The sequence below is a fragment of the Camponotus vicinus genome, unplaced genomic scaffold (assembly GCF_025532165.1).
Source record: "Camponotus vicinus isolate PSW18456_S1 unplaced genomic scaffold, iyCamVici1.0 SCAF_1, whole genome shotgun sequence".
Taxonomy (NCBI): domain Eukaryota; kingdom Metazoa; phylum Arthropoda; class Insecta; order Hymenoptera; family Formicidae; genus Camponotus; species Camponotus vicinus.
In genome coordinates, this window is record NW_028141945.1 from 19936031 (window position 1) to 19956856 (window position 20826).

General features: G+C 31.1%; 2 protein-coding genes across 4 annotated transcripts; both read left to right on the forward strand.

Annotated features, from left to right (window-relative positions):
• The first annotated feature begins 256 nt into the window (after nucleotides 1-256).
• Nucleotides 257-5064, forward strand: Rnb (BTB/POZ domain-containing protein Rnb). The gene is made up of 6 exons (XM_083078168.1): nucleotides 257-882; nucleotides 1850-2070; nucleotides 2411-3151; nucleotides 3307-3500; nucleotides 3617-3893; nucleotides 4014-5064. The coding sequence occupies exons 1-6, from the start codon at nucleotides 610-612 to the stop codon at nucleotides 4966-4968; spliced, it is 2661 nt and encodes an 886-aa protein (XP_082934294.1). The 5' UTR covers nucleotides 257-609; the 3' UTR covers nucleotides 4969-5064.
• Nucleotides 5065-5789: 725 nt separating this feature from the next.
• LOC145959375 (peroxidase) lies at nucleotides 5790-20462 on the forward strand. 3 transcript variants are annotated; one of them, XM_083078171.1, is made up of 14 exons: nucleotides 5790-6603; nucleotides 11794-11924; nucleotides 14382-14538; nucleotides 14642-14829; nucleotides 16318-16494; nucleotides 16612-16805; nucleotides 17143-17338; nucleotides 17494-17691; nucleotides 18022-18169; nucleotides 18618-18780; nucleotides 18939-19109; nucleotides 19211-19409; nucleotides 19614-19719; nucleotides 19898-20462. In XM_083078171.1, the coding sequence occupies exons 2-14, from the start codon at nucleotides 11798-11800 to the stop codon at nucleotides 20010-20012; spliced, it is 2139 nt and encodes a 712-aa protein (XP_082934297.1). In that variant the 5' UTR covers nucleotides 5790-6603; nucleotides 11794-11797; the 3' UTR covers nucleotides 20013-20462. The 3 variants fall into 3 exon arrangements, with proteins under 3 accessions (XP_082934297.1, XP_082934299.1, XP_082934298.1); XM_083078173.1 differs by lacking the exon at nucleotides 5790-6603 and adding an exon at nucleotides 11484-11510; XM_083078172.1 differs by lacking the exon at nucleotides 5790-6603 and adding an exon at nucleotides 11513-11624.
• Nucleotides 20463-20826: the final 364 nt, after the last annotated feature.

Genomic DNA, 20826 nt, shown 5'->3' on the forward strand with positions numbered 1-20826 from the left:
GGCTAACTACATACTGTAAAAATGATTAATTTTTTATAATTATTCTAATTACTCACAAACGTTTTTAATCACACTTCAAACATCTTCATACGAAATACAAACGATTCCATAAGGAGATTTTTGGTTGGCTGAAAAATTTCCGGCTAACTTAATACGAATGCGCATGCGCCCCATTGGAAACTGCGCGCATGCGCGATAAATCTCTCTTTCTTTCACATCATCGTATTACGTAATCGATGACAGATGCAGCTTTCGCCGCCAACTTCAGATCATTGCCCCGAACGGCGGGAAATTCAAAGTTTACTCAAGCGAAACTGACAGTTATCGTCGAAGATCCACCCGGGATCTCGTTTATTCGGCCGATTTACGCGCGTGTACGTGTTCCTGTCGGCGCGATCGAGATCGAGATCGGGATCCCCGGGAAACCGCATCTTATCGACCGCGTTAATCGGCGGAATCGCCGACCAATGTCGAGCGTAGCGCGCGCGGTGCCACGCGGCCTGACGGACGAGAGCGTGGGCTCGGGCTCGGTGCGCGCTCGGCGATTTTGAGGTTATGTCGGTCGACGGATTTCCGCGATTTTCCTCGTGATCGCGTCGGGATATCGCGATGTCGACCTCCAAGATGCCGCGGAAGGACGCGGCGGACGAGTGCCCGATCGCGTCGGAGCTGGCGAGGCACTTCCGGGCGAGCAACAAGAGCGGCATCGTCAAGTGCCTCGCCCAGCTCAAGAGCGATCCCAAGCGCTGCAAGGAATTCGCCAAACGGAGCAGCGGCCTCGATATCCTCGTCCAGCTTCTGCGCTGCAAGAATGACACGATGGTGAACATGAGCCTGAGCATCCTCGCGGACGTTTGCATGGCCTTCGACGTCAGGGAAAAGGTATGTCCTTTTTTATTTCCGTCTTGTGATGCATCTTGATCGAGCATTTCTGTAAAGTGCTGCGTAGATCAGGGGCGTAAATAGAACTTGAATTTAGCAAATCAAAAAAATTTTTTTAATTAAAATTAGTATTTTTTGTATAGTTGCACTGTAAAACTGCTCTAATAATAAAATTCAGTAAAATATTTAATATTAAATAATAAAATTATATAATAAATAATAAATAATAAATTTAATATTAAATAATAAAATGCAATAAAATATTTAATATTAAAATTATATTAATATATTAAAATATTAAAAAAAAAAATTTGTATTAAAATATTAAAATTATATTAATATATTAAAATATTTTTAAAAAAATTTCGTGTTAAAATATTAAAATTATTTTATATATATTAAAATATTAAAATGTTTAAATTTGATTTTGTTAAATTTTATTTAACATTTAAAAGAATAATGTTTTTCTTCAATTTCTTTAATATTATGATATAAAGAAAATATAGTAATAATATTTGTCATGTATATCTTTTCCCATACAGCACAGACCATTGTTGTTACATTGCAGCAATATTGCTGCAACATTGCAATATTGCTGTAATGTAACAACAATGGTCTGTGCTTTATGGGTTGTATATTTTTTATACACGTGTTAATATTGTATTAATATTAATATGGTAAACATATTTTGATAAATATATTTAATGATGCTGATAATATTAATGAAAATATGTCTATTATATAAAGAACAAAGTTTCAAATTAAGATAAAGGAGAAGATGAAATGATAAATTGTGAAATGATAAATACTTTAAAGCAACAATAAAATTGGTTGGTATTGGTGTAACTTGACTTTAAACAAAATCTAATAACATTTATATTCATACACGTACTATTTTGCAAATTTATGTTAGATATTAATAAGATATCTTGTTCTATATTATCTGATAAAATTTGTAATATTTCAGGTAAAAGACAGCAAAATTGGAATCAATGTAGTGCTCATAATAAAAAATCTCAAATTGGACACTAAGCTGCACTGCCGTGCTTGCAGACTTGTTAGTAACTTGTCTGAATGTAGCTGGCACGTCAAAAAGTTGTGCGAAGCTGGAGTAGTGAAAGCACTTGTACCGCTCCTAGAATTAAAAACCAATACGCAAACTTACTGCATGGCTGTCAGAGCTATGAGGTATAAAATTATTCTACTAATTTCTTCATTTATATAACTTTTTATCTATATATCATTTTCAATTCATGTAAATTCCATATATAATATGGATATATATCCATTTATAACATTTACATGGAAGAAAAAGGATGTAAGATTAAATGCTAAATTAAAAAGCTTATAAATTTTTATAATTATTAATATTATTAATATTTTATGATTCACTATTAATTATTATTAAATATCTTTTTTAAATTACTTTAAGAAAATAATTAATTGATTAATATTTAATGCACTTATATGTATATCCATGTGTCTAATAATACAATCATCAATTAATTTATTTTAATTATATTTGCAGGAATATTTGGAGTTCTTATGTACATATCAGGGAAACAATGATAGAATTGCAGATTATCAAACTGATCACTCAATTATTCGTTATGGCTGAAGAAAAGTCTTATGAGGACACTAAACACGCTGAATTGGTGGATGCGTGTTTGAAGGCTATGTGTGCGTTTCTTGTCACCCTGGATCCGCGCTGTGGCGGGCAGATGCAGGTAGATAAGGACAAACAAGGTTACAAGTGTCTCATGCGGTGCTGCAACAAAGGAAACAATAAAATGGCCATCAAATGCCTCTACATTCTCTGCCAAATAGCCGAGTGTCGATTGGACTTGGGCATTTCCGGGACGATCGAGGAGATCATAGCCTTGATCAACTCGGTAGAGAATAGTTCTACGGAGCAACTGTACAAAGAGATACTGATTAGTTTGTGTCTGTTCTGTCGAGAATCGGTAAATCGGAATAGGATCAAGGACAGTGACGGATTACAGCTGATTATAACACTACTGAACAATTCCAAACACAAGTGTTATCATTCTGCACTGTTACAAGCCCTTGCACAGTTTATCTATGACGATAATGCTCTCGATATTTTAGCCAAACATGGCATATTGGATATTCTGGTAGCAAAATTGAAAGACGTGATTGCTATAGCCGTAGACGACGACAAGAATAACGTGTCTAGGAAACGTTTTAGCGATTGTCCACCCGAATACCAGAAAACGCCTTTAAAATATACTCGGACTTACGTGGAAAGGTGAAAGAGATAGCGGAATATTTGTCGAAATTTCATTCATATTAATATCAAAATCTATAGATGATAGATTCTGTAAAATATATATGAATATACCAGGCAACAGGCTTTTATTTGTCATGTTTCTAATCTAAATTAATTCAATTAATTTGTTTTAGAGGTAGGTTTAGTATGGACTTTTACCGCGATGACTGGAGCCCGAGAAGTTTCACGAGCGCCTCCTCCTCATCGCCACCCAGCACACCGCCCTTACCGCTTTGTTCCGATTCCAATGCGGAGACTGACGACACCGAGGATGACATTTACAGTCCAATCTGTAGTGACACCGAATGCGGCGACAACGACGAAGACGGTACAAATTATTAGTTCTTTATTGATATAATTTTCATTTAATTACAGTGAGATGGTTTCGTGTATAAAATTTGTCTGAAAGATTGATTTATCTAAATTATTGTTTCATTGTTATAGAGGAAACAACTTCCCTGAAGAGCTACAAATCGCTCACGACTACCGAAGCTGATTTCGACTCGTCCTCAGTCAGCTCTGAAAACCCCAGCAAGATGAATGCTTGTCAATTCTATACGTTAGTGTTGTTCAATAGATTGAGTCTTTACCTCAAGCCAATCGATGAGTTGGCCGATCCTAAAATCATCAAACCGCTGACGAATTACATAAAATATACGAAGAAACAAAATCTTCAAAAATACCGAAACACCGCAATCAAGATATTAATGAGAATCATGAAGTAAGAGATCTATCAAAAAAAAAACAAAATTCCGTCACTTTTTAATTCGTATTGATTATTTTAGAAAGATCTTATTTATTGCTTTTATATTTCTAACATCTCTCAATTTTCCTTGTCTAGTAACACGGCGTATTTCCTACCGCTATTGAAGCAAGGCCTGGTATTTGACCTCCAAACTCTTCCGGAAGCGGAGGATTGCATACGGCGTTTACGCATGGTAGCGGAAACCGGCGGCGCCATCGGCCAGCTGTCGTTTATTTTGCTGCGCGGCGAGGACGAGCAAAAGCTACTAACTGCGGTATCGATACCGCTTCTCATCAAGACACATCGTAATCTCAAGTGCTTACTGGACAAATATGGCGGATTGCAATTAATATTCCGCTTGCTCAGGGAATCATCACACAAACTGCACGAGTCGGCGACTTGGTCCATCTGCCAGTTGGCAAGGACGTTGCAGCTCTATCCGGCCGATCAGTCGAGTACGATCGCGAAATCACTGATGAAGGCCAGCGAATCTTCGAGACTGCTTCTCGACGAAACGTCAGACAACACGAAGCCGACGGTGTCGTCGACGGTGACATTTGAATTGGATGACGGCACGACCATAGATGCGTGCAGGCGAATGTTGTGTCGGCGCTCGGACTTCTTTTCCGCCATGTTGGAAGGCAACTTTAGCGAGTCGGGCAAGAGACGAGTGCGATTGAAGAACACATCGCACGACGGTCTGAACACGTTGATACTAGCGGCAAGTGGTGGCGCGTTGCAGCGCGAAAACATCGAATCATTGTTGGACGCGACAGTGTTAGCTGATAAATTCCTCATGCCGGATCTGTTGGACGCGTTAACTGAAACCTCTCTAGCCAAGCTGGATCACGAGAACTGTTGTCGAGCTTGGCGTTGGGCCAAAAGCTACTCGTACGAAGAATGGAGGACCTACTGCATCAAAATCTTTCTCACAAAGCTGTCATGGAGTGAAACAATGCAGGCGTTTCGCAATTTTTACGCTACTGATACTTTCGACGACTTCTTGCATGAAATCAGGGACATAATCGAGTATGCGTTGTGCCAATATTAAAGACGTTAAATGACTTTCGAATTCGGAGCAGTGCAATTACGACAAATGTAGAGAATTCTCTGAGGATTTCTAGAATAAATTTTTTTGAAGAACGAATTCTAGAATTCTAGATTGAAAATGAAATAAATTTTATGGACATATTGTTATTCTGTTCATTCTATGAAAGCTACTCTTCCGAGCAGAATCTTTTTTGTATGAGCATGAGTCGTATTTTTAATTGTGAAATTAAATTCGTTCGATAAATTATGTATATAACATGTATCATTATAATTATGTTTTAAGATATATATAAAGACGATATGTATACGCCTTGCATACATTTAAAGCACAATTGTATATAATACAGAAAAAATACTTATTTAAAATCTTTCCATAGTATTTATATCATTAAATTTATTATTCATATTACTTTACTACAGCGCTGTAAATTTGTTGTGCTGTAGTAAATTTCTTTGTCTCTTTCTTCTTTTCAGAACGCACGCTTTTGTAAGAATAGATGAAGCGAAATATCACAAAGAGACATGCCTGCGTGTTTTGTAATAGATGCAGATATTGAGATATTTCCATAGTTGCTTAATTTTATGTATATGCAATTATGTGTAACAATTCTCCTTTACATTCGAAGATAATTAGAGAATTAATGCGCTAGTATATGAGAATATATTAAAGTATAAACTGAATATTAATGTTAGTTTAACGAGATTACGATAAAAGATGTAGTTAAAATAATAGATTGCTCATGATATCTATTATTTTAACTACATCATTTTCTGTTCAGTTTCTGCTTTACATTACTTATTTTTATAAATGACTCATCATCAAACCTTTAATTATATTATATATTGTTATATTGCTTTTATTCAGATATTTTGTTGTAACAGAAAATTATTTAACGATTCGTTTTTTTGTATATTGTAAAAGGCCAAAAAATGATTGAACAATTACATACAGCCAAATTTGATTTTATTATAAAGTTGTATGTAAATTATTGCCTTAAATAAAAGATGACAACCAGTGAAAAAGATTAAAGTACATAAATTGAATCTACTCTTTCCGAGATTTTATTAGGACTTGATGGAGACAGAGTGTCAATAAAAGTAAACAATTTATATTCATATACATTCTTTATGTAAATTACAATATAAGATATTGCACAATATTAAGAAATTTTTTAAAACTATAAATCCAGGAATTATGGAAGCATTTCTAATGGCTTAAAGATAAAAAAAATTTCCTAAAATTCTTTCAAGGCAAAAAGCAATCTGTGAGACATAATTGCATATATAGGAAAATCGTCTCATTATGAATCACAGTCACGCATTTATATTTGTGATTGGTACACATCAAATCGAGCCTTTGGTAGCGTGGGGTTGTCGGGTAGTGTCTCTGTACTTTCTCCCGTCATTTATAAAGTTTGGCTCGTATTTGCCACTCATTCAGTTGTTCCCCTCAATACGTGCCGAAAGCCGAAACATTATCCAGCAAGTATCGCAAACAATCAGAAGTTACTCGTTTCTTTGAATAGTTTCTAAAGAAGCGAATTATACTTGCTACCTGCTGACACCAAATCGAACAAAACGTAAGGACATCCGATATCCTTTGTATTAATCGGGGGTTGAAATCAGCGTAGTTTTGGTGAGTTATATTTTTAATAAATCGACGTTAATATTTTGTTACAAATAAACATAAAATTCACTCATTTTTAACGTCTGAAACCTGAAATTGCATTAATTTCAAATTATTTTTAACTTGGTAGCCATTTTGTCGGGATTTCAGGTGAGCGTTCGATTTTTGTCGCATATAACTGTAATAGTTTTTAAAAATTTATTATTTACATAAATTCTTTGTAAAATTCTTGGAAAGCTGTCGCACTTTTTAAATTGATACTTTTATGATTCTATTATAGAAAAAATTTTTGGTGAAGTTCAACAAGAATAGCCTAATTTTTTCTTTTATAATCATGTTTAAAAAATACATGTCATCTGAAGTCACCTCTTACAATAAAATATGTAGAGGTGTTGTATTCTGATTTTAATAAATTTCGAATATACTACAACAATGTAAAATAAGAAATGTATTTTTAAATTAGTATTTTTCATATTAATAAATTTATTTAGAATTTTAAAATATTCCTTGAAAATATAATGTTATTTAATTCTTTCGCTGCAGCAAAGTCTAATATAAAATGCGCGTGAGCCATATCTAGACATATTTAGTGACGGCAAAACTTTTTGTTATCGAGCATTGCGTATCACTAGTCACGTACTACTAGTATGAAGATATTTGAATAATGATAATATAAATACTAGGCGCCTAAAAATGACAGCAGCATTATGTAGGTGATAACACTTGAACGTCTTAAGGCCAACGGTATACAAACCAAAATTTCAAAACGCCTAAAGGCGCCTACAGCAGCGAAAGGATTAAAATATCATTTAAAAAAAAATGTCTCAGACAAATATGGCTTTTAATGCTAATTAAATTTAATTTTTTCCAAAATGTTATATATTTTAAGCACTTATGAAAAAATATTTATTTGAACTGTTTTACGAAGCCAAAGATTAAAACTAGAAAAGGATATCTCTGACGGTTCTTCGTTAATTACATGTACAGTGTAGTAATTGTCACCTCCTTTTATAAACATTGTGTACCGTCGAAGAATATCTAATTAATTGTCACCTGCAGCTTGTAATTATCCATATATGATACTCACGCAATATGGTTGCGTTAGTCAATTTAATTGTCAACTTCTGGTTGATAATTACGGAAGTATTGTCACCTAAAAATATTAACTCTAATTGTGTATTCAGTGTGCTTTAATTCCGCATTACAGTGCCATGATGCGTAGAACAAAACCTTCCGAATTCATATCTAAAACTACCTCTTCCATTTACATAGACAAAGGATTTCAGATACTTGTACGAAAAAAAGAATAATAATTATTTATAAAATTAATTATTTATAATTAATAATTACTTATAAAATTGAAAAAAAAAACAGATTCTTTGCATCTAAAAAATGTTAACATTAATAATAATAATTTTATGAGTCTTGTGTATTTTAATAAAAAATTTAATAAAAAATTTAATAAAAATTTAAAAAATTACATTATATTATGATCATATGCGTATCATAGTAATATATTACATAATGAAAATATCTATGATACATAATGAATTTCTCTTAATTATTGAATGAATCTTACAAGAAATATACTGTAATCATATAAGTTTGAAGTAGACGAAAAAATTAATTAGCACTAAATTGATTAATATCACGTTTTCATACTAAATATGTCTATTTATTTTTTAATTGCGATTTTATAAGACTTCCTATTATGCAAACTCTTTATACAATACTTTCATATATCTTGAATAATAGTAGCGCAAGCACCTCGTTAACATTAACTTCAGTTCAAACTTTAAACTCTTATAATTTCTTGCTCGTTAAATATAAATATACGCAAGTTCCCTCATGCGTGCGATGACCGAATGACTTACTCGAAATTCATACTCGCGCTATTAATCAGATAATTACTGCAGGTTTAAAACTTGCCCGAGTGACATGATCTATATCTATGCAACTTCGGTTATTTAAATATTATTTCGGTTATTTAGACAAATGCTTTATGAATAAATATAATACAATAGTGCATCTATATGGATTTAAAAATAATTCCTAATCAGAAATGTATGCACCTTGAAATCATTCGTGTATCTATAGATTCCACTTACATCTAATTTTATTTCAAAAAATAATTTTAAAATCATTAAAAATAATCATTTCATTTTACGTATAGATGAATAAAGAAAGCAACACATATATTAATTATTAAAAGAAACACATATATTAATTATTAAATATTAAATATTAAATATATTAATATTAAATATGAAATATGAAATATGAAATATGAAATATTAAATATTAAACATTAAATATTAAAATAATTAAATATTAATAATTATGCGTATATAAAAATTCGAATCATTTTGTACTATTCCTAATTAAAATTTCCACGTCTAATTCGCGTGACATAAACGGATATGAGTGTTTCCCTTTATCGGGATTCGTCGAGAAAATATATTTCGCGTTTCATAGTCGTTGAGTCACGAGGAAAATCCGGTTGGAAATAGGCACCGTTGCTATTCGGCAACCGACGCAGGTAAAATCGGACGACCTTCAACGATGGGGTACAGACTATCGCGAATTGTGCAATAAATTGGCTGTTGCCAATAAAGGGGAAAGCAAATGAGTGGCAAATCTTTTTGCGCCGTTTCGGCGAAGGTTATCGTAGTACAATCGGGATATAATTGCAATTTACGCCCGGGGCTGCTGTAATTTAAATGGATTTTTGTGCGAAGTAACGTATACTAATGTGCGAACGTGAGAACGAAACGTGATGTATGTCTCCATCCCCGGGATGTTTAATGCATGAAACACCGATATCAAATCTGAATTTATTTGTGAAATGAATCTTAAATGCAGGTATCATTTTAATATGGACTTTCACACTTGCAAACATCCTTTTTTTTTATAAGAGAAATAAGTATTATTAAATATAAAGATCTTTAAAAAATCTAAATTATAAATTATAATACATAATATTATCTTATAATAAATAATATTATATATTTTAATATATTATAATAAAATATATATTAATATATGAATTATAAATTATAATAAGATAAATTTATCTTAATTTGTATTATTCGAGACAATTTTATTTTTATTTTAATTTATAAATATAATAAATTATAATATTTCTGCTCTTTATATTTTGCTTTTTACAAAAATTATATAAATAATTTATCTTACATTGTGTATGAATTCAAATTTCTCTCTCTCTCTCTCTCTCTCTCTCTCTCTTAATATACAAGATTTAATATACAAGATAAAAAATATAATTTTAGATCTTTAATTAGCTTCAAAGAAATTTATTCTATTGTCAAAGAATTAAAATGCGTAGCATTAAATAATTTATTGGACTTATTGTCACAATTAATTATTAGTTCTGATTAAATTTTAAGATCGTTGATGTCTTTTATATCGAAAACACTGCAAGATAGATTAATTTCACGCTACAAAAGTGTCGAGAAAAAAGCGACACATGATCTCCGACTTTTGTCTCATCATTTGTCACTCTTATATAATTTATGTCACTAATTTTTTATGCATTTTTGATACATGATTGATATCAAGTGTAAATTGGTAAAGTGTCGGAACTTTTACGCTATCGCAATTTTTAACGTAGCGTAAACTCTCCCCTAAAGAGAGACAAGACTGATACAAATTATCGCATAACAAATTACACGTTGAAGCGTCAATGCATTTAATTAATTCTACCTCGACGCTCGATAATTTCCTGACGTCAAATTATGTCGGAGTTTTCTTTTTATTCTTGCGGAACCGCATTTTTTAATTATACGTGTCGAAACGTATATCGTACATTTCCATGCGCATAGGAACATGTTATTGTACGTACATTGTAATATACCGCGCGATAAAAATTCATCGCAATGTAATCGCTGTAGAAACGTAAAACGGCCGCAATCGAGAGTTTCTATTTGCGCGATATAAATCAAATAATGAGCGGTATTCCTTGCTGCACATGCGATCTTGCGCAACAATAAATCGCAATTAATTTAGTACATGATAAATCGATAGCTATTTTAATGAATAGTGTATCATTCAAACATAATTAATTGTAATACGAAGTAATTAGGTGACTTGAGAGATATTGCAACAAATAAATTATCTCAAGATACAATTGATTTATAATTGAATAAATTCTTGATATGAGTAAATTCTTCGGATAAATTCAACAAAGGGATATACTTGCGAAATTAATTTCATCAATTTTGTTGACATTGAACAATAATAAAATAATAAATAACACGTGCTATGATTTCATGCACTATCGTTCCACGTGCGCTGTTTTGCCGCTCGCGTGCACCGGCCACGTTAATCTATGCACGTCTGTTAACATTCACGCTCGTCTCAGTAATCAGATGAAAAAATACCGCAAATTGCATTCGAGAGCGAATGCAATATTGCGGTTGGATTTCCACGCATCAGCGGGAAATTGAGTTCTTGACATCGCAATGTCAGCAAGATGAATATCAATGCAAGGGAAAGAAACAAATTACAAGCCAGAAGATTTCTTCGCGATGTTATTTTTGTCAAATTTATTGCAGACATTAAAACTTTTAATAATAATCCAAAAAGAAAAATTTAAATTTATTTATATATTAATATTTTTCTTCTTTACCTGATTTTACTCGGAAGAATAGCTTCTGTTTGGTCTCAGAAACTATTACCGGCATAAGAATAAAAATTCAAGGTAATGCAATAAAGTGCTCATGCCATCTGCTTTATTGTATCGTAAATTCAATTTCCTCTTTCGATATATGCGGAAATTAATAGTGCATTAATAATGCATGAGGGCCTAAGCAAGCCTATTCAATGGGCATTCTATAAAAGCAGCTGTTTAGAAAGACTCGTGAGACAATTTTAATTTGAGATCGTGCAAAATTATAGTAAATTGAAAAAATATTTGATAATTTCGTAACATTTTCGCGTGATTTTAAGAACAGAAACTTAAAATATTCGTACACATTATTATCATGACATATTATTAATTTATATTCAAGGTGATTCATCTTGAAATTGTATTACGGATATTTTCGATACTGACTTATCTTCAGAAAAAATTAGACTAATGCTAGCTGGACGATCACATACGAAACAATGCATAATTTTCGAATAATATTACATAAAGAATTATATCTAGCTAAATGTGCCTTGATATTTTGATTTCAGGGATATGCAGCGCCAAAATGACTTCTGGTTTGCGAGCTTTTTTATCGCAATTCTTATGCAGGCTTGCTTGCTGGCAGTCGTAAGCACCAAGGATGCAGCAACAACGAAGAAAAACATTCCATTGCAAGCAGGTAATTTCACTCTTTCTTCCTTCGACGTCAAATTTTTAGGCTAATTTAACGACGGTTTAGTGATTCCAAGTTTTAATTTTATCGAGGTATATTTTTGTAATTTTCTATATTATTGCAAAATATTTATTCGCGACAGAATTCGCAAATATTTTTTTTCAAAAAATTGTGATCTCTGGTTCGAGAGAAGAAAGATAAATGTACGAAATATCTGATGGATTATTATGTACTTTAATGACAATATATCTTCTTATATAAATTGAAGATTAAATTTAAATTCATGAAATTTATTATTTAAGCTCGATTTTGCAATTTTCAATTATTTTCAAATAATTTGAAAAGTCGGTTTATAAAATCTGAAATTAATAATTTATTGAAATGAAATTTTAAGTAGACTTGTGTAACAAACGTAATGTTTTTCCTATTAACATTGAACGCCGATTGCACACTTCTTCACAATCTTGATAAACAATTAAAAGAATCTTGATAAACATTTTTCGCTTATTTGGCCCGGTTCGAAGATATTTAGCATTTAAATTCCGCATTCATGATTCTTTACATAAGTACGCGGGAAATATAGGCAATCTGGTTCAAATATCTCTGCTTTCTCTAATAGCAATAACAGGAATAATAATCGGGACAGGGCAGGGTAAAGGAGAAACTGTGCGACCGTGCACCGCGGCACGTTCCTTGTGCAATAAGTGGGAGTTTTAATGGCAAGAAATGGCTCGCGAGATAGAAAAAAAGCGCTCGTGTGCCGCCGCAATGCATGTTACATTTTCGAGAGAAGGTGTCCGCCCGGCGATCGCAGAAATCGCGATAGAAACGGGAGATATGCTCAGCAGCAATCAGAAGGGTTTTCCATCTCTCTCTGCTATTTAACCATGAAATGTATGCACATTGAATTGGAATGCGCGTGCAAAACATGGGCATAGTCCGACCGCTCTTATAATGTGCGTCCTGTTTTATTAACACATATATGCAAATGTACAAACAAATACATTTGATGAAACTCAATTCGCGTTTTTAATATTAAAACATACGTAATACTTGTATATATATGACAGATATTATGAAATATTAAAATAAATCGTGCGAGTGATAAGTTATACTCTTATAATTATACGATAATAAGTTATAATCTTAGAATATTAGTTATATAAATTATTAAATAATAAGATAATTATTAAATAACTAGATTAAAATAAAAAATATGTTAAATAGATATTAAATTTTAAATATTAAATACTCTTATTATAAATATATTTAATATTAATATCAATTATTTATATTAAATATTAGTCAAATTAAAATAATTAAATTATTAATAAAAATAATAAATTTTATTATTATTGAAAATATTATTATTAAAAATAATAAACTAAATTATTAATATAAAATAATATAATTATTATGAATTATTAAATAATTAAATTAAAATAATCTCTTAAATAAATCAAAATTGCTCTATATTTTTTATTATAGAAGTAATATGATTTTTACTTGAGAAAAAGACTATATTGCTGTGTGAACACAATTGAGTACTTATTAGGAAATAATCGAATCATGACGAATATAGTTCGCCGCCGGCATAAAATTAATTAAACATCGAATTAACAAAATGTTGCGAAAATTCTCCTTTTTATTTATCATCTCGCAATCCCGTATAATTCACGCGATTCATTTGTATCGTCGATCTAGCCAGATAATTCGAAGACATTCTCTTGAGAGGATGCGTGAAAAAAATCCGGTTGAGTAATTTAAAAGGAGAAAAAACCATATCGTATCTTTATATAAGTTAAGGATTCACAAGGAGTTCATTCTGCATGATACAGAGGCGAACCGATTATATCTTGTCGTCTGTGTAACATTTAACGTTCAGACGTCAAATAGTGAAAGGTTCTCCCTCGCTCGGGGATCGATTTAAATCACGAGTCTCCTGGGATTTATGTATCATTAGATGGATCTATGCGTTAATTGTCTTGACAGCGATCGCTGCTAAATCTGATAAGTACGATAAGTAATTAAAGAAAATGCTACGCCGAGAAATGAGGGCGATCTATCGATATAAAGTCTGCGCGAGATAAATATTCTCTTTGTTGCGAATAAAATATTCTATCGTCCTTTGTGAGAAAATTATATAACTGGGCTCTTACTTTTATAGCGAATTGATCGCTAACGGCAAAAAATGAAGGACGACCATTTTAGACTATTGAAAGTAACGATGACATTGCAGTTCTTTCACAATTTTAATATAATGGCAATCGTTATAAATAGATGCATTTTCATAAAATATGTTTTACAACATTTATTAATTTATAATAATAAAATAATTATTAATATAAATTAATAAATTAATAATGTTATAAAATATTATATTAATTCATATTAATTTTATTAATTCATATTAATTTGTAATATTTGTCATTTATAATTCATATCGATTTATAAAATTTTCAGAAGAGGAGGAGGACAAGCTCTCGGATTTAGAAGGTTCAGAAACTTCGTATTTTGGCCCGTTTCACAAAAATATCTTCAGCAGTTATCATCCTACTGTTTACTATTCGACAAACCCGTTGTCATATTTTCCGCCTTCGTCAAATTTCCCAACATCCACGTAAGTTAAAGAAAAGAGTAGTCAACTCACAATCTTGCAAATAGACAAAGCAATTTGTGCGAGCGCGATGTCTATTTTTATTATCTTTTAATATTTGTTCAAGCTTTCCTTTTATCCAAAACGCGACCGATATTATTCATCAACAAATCAAATGCGGCGATACATTTCCCCAAGTCTGTCAGCACTCGCGATATCGAAGCTACGATGGTTCCTGCAATAATCTTAGAAATCCCACGTGGGGTCTGGCCAACACAAGATACGGAAGACTCGTACGTCCACGTTATGCCGATGGTGAGAATAATCACATATTTCATATGTAAATATGTTTTTTTTTCAATTATTAATTATTAACATCGATTGCAGAAGAACGTAATAAGACATGCCTTGTGTATCTTTAAATTTAAAAAATTTAAAATTTAAATTAAAAAATTAATAATTAATTATTTTATAAAAAGTTTGCAACGAGAAAAGATTTGTGTTAATTATTTTTTCGAGAGTGATCATATAATCCAATCACAAGTAAGAATAATAAAATAATAAAATAAATAATAGAATTAAATTAATAAATAATAGAAAAAAATAATAGAATAAATAATAGAAAATAATAAAATAAAAAATAGAATAATAAAATAAATAATAAATAATAAAGTAAGATAATGGCGATAATGAAAAGAAATACGTTACTAGAAATACTTTAAATGATAATTTGCTAAGATTTCCAACCGATAGTGGGAATAAAGGTTTGCACTAGGCTCTTGTAACATTAAATAAAATCAATTCTCATTCGTTGCGCTGACACAATACTCACATTATTTGTCACGGTCGATTTGACTTTGCGAACGGTATACAAATAATTCCTAAGTGTGAACAAAAAGATAGACACTCACTCATTTGCAATTTTTGCTCGCATTTGAACGAAGTGCCGTAACCGGAGCATGATATAAAAGTGATTGTGATATATAGCAATTTAATTCAATGGGAAAGATCAAACTTTGCATTAATGTTTTACATATATCCAATAAAGTCTTTTAAAAAATGTCTTTCTGTTATCTCCCTCATTGCTGTTTTCCAAATTACAGTTTCGATAAAATAATAAAAATTAAAATAATAAATCAAAATTATAATAAAATAATAAATCAAAATTATAATTATAAAAATTATAAATATAATCAAAAAATCGAAAATAATAATCAAAACGTCTTCCTGTAAAATAAATTAAAAACAGCTGCTTTATAAAAATGGGAATATAAATTAAGAACAAAAATAGGAAATTTTTTTTTAAATCTTGAAATTCATTCTTTTGATACTTAATTATTTTAGAAAGTTTTAATTTTATATAGTATTACTTTTGAGAAATCTTTTATTATTATGTTATCGCTGTTACATTTCTTATATTAATGAGCCTGGTAATCAGATTGACTCGATCAGCGATCATTTTTGGCAATAAATTTATTTCGGAATTAAAGTAGCAGCCAATAAATAAATTTCATCGAGATAAATTCTGATATAAGCATGAATATATACTGAATAAAATTTGCGCATTAAACCGTAACGTAATACATGATTCTAAAACTGGTTTGAATTAAACTTTTTTGTGTATGCCTATATCTACACTTTCTAGTGCCTTCGTAAAAACTTTCTGCAAAAATTATGCGAATACTTTCTAAAGTTTGGTCAACGCGCTGATTAAAACGACCATTTATAACGGTACCTCTCGCGTGAATGAGAATGATGCAATAATTTCACCGAGAAAAATTTCCCAAAATTTATTGAACACAGGAATTCGAGCGCCAACGAGCTCCATCACCGGTGGAGATCTGCCACTGGCTCGAACCGTCAGTTTCACGTTGTTCCCTAATGTCAAAGTCGAAGACATGATATGGACCTTGGTGGCCATGCAATACGGGCAGATTATGACGCACGACATGGGCCTGATCGACGGCACGACTCAATCAAGTACGTGTCGCTTTTTTCCAGGGGAATTAACAAAGACTAATTAAGTTGCTGACGCACAAAGGATGCGTCAGCAACTTAATTAGTCTTTGTTAATTCACTTCCCTTCTTTAATCGCAGAACCACATGGTACGCGATGTTGCACCAACGGTCAGCTGGCACCGGGCTGGACGACGAAGTCCAAGTGTTACCCGATAATTATACCTGATGATGACCCAGTGTACAGCAAGACGCCCATGCAGTGCATGAACTTTGTCCGTAGTACGACCGACCTTGATCGTGGCTGTTCGTCTTCGTACAAGCCGGCAGAACAGGTTTCCCACTTGCATCTCGTCCATTCATTATATCATGTTCATTTACGTGCGGTAGAGAAAACTGAAGAAAACTAGAATACGATCAATAATTAAGTGTCCTTATGTTACGCGAACTTGACATTCTTTCTAGGCTTTCCTGTCTTTGTCCGCGATTAGAATTTTTCTAAACCATTCTTCCTTCTCGAATTCTGTCTCTACCTTTATCGTGTTTATATGAATAATAAGTAATCGATATATTTGAATATTACATATATACTCGAATATAACTCAAGGGTTTTTTCAACAAAAGAAAGTTAATTTATTCGCTTAATTTACTTGCTCATGCAACGTTTTCCAGCTGAACACCGTCAGTCAGTATTTGGACCTTTCGCTTGTCTACGGGTCCAACGATGAGATCGCGGCTAGTTTGCGAGCTGGTTTCGGTGGACGATTAAATGTGGAGTTGAAAAATAACAGGGAATTTCCACCATCGGCATCTAATAAATCCGCCACTTGCGACACGATATACGAATTCGAGACATGCTACGTTGCTGGTGAGAATAAACGCACGTTCGCGTGCATCTTGATCGACAGATACCTATTTCTTCACGACACATTCAATTTTTTACACTGCGAATGTAACGGACACTCGCATTGCTTTTGGGAAAGACTCGAGTAAAAGTGAGGCAATAATTTTTTTTCTTTTCAGGTGATTCGCGAGTGAATCAGAATCCTCAACTGACGATTCTACAAATTATATTGCTCAGGGAACACAATCGCGTTGCCGATTATTTGGCGCAATTGAATCCTTCTTGGTCCGATGAAACAATATTTCAAGAAACACGTCGAATCATAATCGCTGAACATCAAAATATTGCATATTACGAATGGCTGCCGATTTTCTTAGGTACGATTTAGCCTTGAGCCTTTTTTCGTATTAAATTTGTTGAATTAATTTTTATCAAAAATTGAAATAAGTCTTGTTTATCTCGAAAATATGATACAAAAATCTGACTTGAAAATATACATTTTATTTTTTTTTCATACACTGTTAGCTATTTTATTTATTATTTATTTATTGTTTATATTTATATATTATTTATTTATTGTTTTATTTATTTATTTATTTATTTATTTATTATTTATTATTTTGTAATTTATTATTTATTTTTTATATATTATATATTGTTATTGTTATATATTTAGATTGCAATATTAGTAATAATTAATATTGCAGGTAGTGCACAAGTCTATCAAAACAAAATCGTGTATGATACTAAGGATTACGTAAATGATTACGACGAAACGGTCATTACTAACACTTTAAACGAACACGCAAATGCAGCTTTTAGATATTTCCATACGAATATTGTTGGCAATCTTAAGTAAGTATTTAATAACTTTTATTAACTCTCGTTGTTTCAAAATACTAAAAGTTTATTTGATATTAAATACTATATCACATCAATTATATCGATTATATGCATATTATGATAGTGTAATAAAATTTATTTAATTTTATATGCATTGTTAAATCGAATCATGAATTAAAAATATACTTTATTTTTTAATTTAGTCTGAATCAATTTTTAATTTAATCTGAATCAATTTTCTTTTATGAATTATTTGTGCGATCGAGTATTTTCAATTTGCTCCGAAATTGATCGAATAAATATGAAAATGATAAATTTGTAAAATAAACTTATTGCAAACATACAAATCGAAATAAAATAAAAATTAATTCAATTAAATTTTATTTTATTTCGATTTATTATTTAATTTGATATTTAATAAAATAAAATTTAATTTTTGAAATAAAATTTTGTTTGATAGATTAGTGACGGAAAGTCGACAATATTCCCCCTTCTCTAGTTTGAGACTGAGCGATCACTTCAACAGACCTGCTATCATAGAAAGGGGCAACAATCTGGACGATTTAACCAGAGGTTTGGCTTATCAACCGCAAAGTAATACCGATGAGTTTTTCGACAAAGAGGTATTCATAAAATAGAATTAAAATCGATGACAAGAAAAGAATTTAAAAGTGCAAATAAGTCATAAATATTATTCAAAATAAAAATGCATGTGTCATCGAGGAGAAAATATTCCGTTTAATAAAATTTTTTTTCTTAATAATAGTAATCTTGTTTGCAGATCACACAATTCTTGTTCCGAAGAGGAAGACCCTTCGGGTCTGATTTACGAGCGACAGACATACAAAGGGATCGCGATCACGGACTCGCTTCCTACAACGATTATCGCGAATACTGCGGATTATCACGAGCGAAAATTTTTGAGGATTTTGACGATCTCATATCTGCTTCGGTAAATGAAGCATACATCTTTTCGATAATCAAGATATTCAAATGCTTTCTAAAATGTCAATCAAATGTTTTCTAAACTGAAAGTAAATTTCTAATTTTTAGAACATACAAAAACTTTCCTTATTGTACGCTAGTCCGGATGACATCGAATTGACTGTCGGCGGGGCTTTGGAAAGACACGTAAGCGGGACGCTGGCGGGTCCAACGTTTCTGTGCATCATGTTAAGACAGTTTCAACAAACCCGAATCGGTGATCGTTACTGGTTCGAGACCGGAGATCCAAAGATAGCATTTACTTTAGGTACGTTAATAAAGTGAATCACAATAATAAATATATAAGTTTTATCGCACAATATAAGATATTAATTTTTGCATAAAGACTAATTAAATAAAAAAATATAAATTAAATATTTAATATAAAATTAATAATTTTATTTTAATTTTAAAATTAATAATTTTATATTAATTATTTGTAATATAAAGATTATTCTTCTTTATATCACAGAACAATTGAACGAGTTGCGTAAGTCAAGTATATCGCGATTGCTCTGCGATAATGGAGACAATATCCAGAATATGCAAAGATTCGGATTCGCCCAAGTCTCCAAGGAGTAAGTTTAATTGATTTATTTTATTTATTTAATTTAATTTAATTTAATTTAATTTAATTTATTTTATTTGATTGTATTTATTGATTTACTTTATTTAATTTTTGCCATTTTAATTTGAATCAATTTTTATGCAACAATCACTCCCAAGATAAGTTGCTTCAATAAAGATCAATTTCAGGAATCCACTTAGGAGATGCGATGACCTCCCACAAGTAGATCTTTCTTATTGGAAGGATTATAGTTCAGAGACTCACGCATATCAAAGCATTGCACCGTCATATAAAAAGAAATGAGTAAATTTGAGGTAAAGAGCTGAACTTCTGGTTCCAACAAATTACATTACAAAGATACCAAATGATTTATGTTTGCTCTCGCTCAAATAGAAATAGAAATCAAATTTGATTTGAAATGCAATGTTTAAAATGTTTAAAACTAATCTTTAAAATTGAAAATCTCCTGAAATGATTAGTCTTGAAATACAAAAATTGCTTTCTCAAAATTTATTGAAATTCGGAGAGTATTTTTGGGAAGTATATAACTCCATCATACAAAATATTTTTCTCTCAATTCGTTTTATTTTTAAATTTTTAACATACTTTTAAGCATGTTTTCGTGAGATAATCCTTTTTTTCGAAGCCTAACACCTAAAAAATTATTTTCTTCTTATTTTTTATAATGAAAATTCTTAAAGTGTGCCACTTATATATTTAAAATAAAATACAGAAACTGCCAGAAAATTTAAATCTTGTATAGATATCGATTTTAATTATATTCACTGATACGATGCACTCTAATATGCAAAAACGAAACAATACTATATAACATTGATCTGTAACATACACAAATATATTTAAATTACACATAGTATATAAAATAAGTATGCACGAAATAATTAATATTTTAAAAAATAATCGCGCGCAATTGATTTTTTATTTGTAAACAATAAATATTTAATAATTAAAATACATAATTCGAAAAAAATTTAATACTTTTATAGAATAAATAAAAATCAGATTTTTTTTTGTATATAACAAATTTTTATATTATAAGTAAATTAAGTAATTATAAATTATATATATACAATACTGAAATATTATATAAAAATAA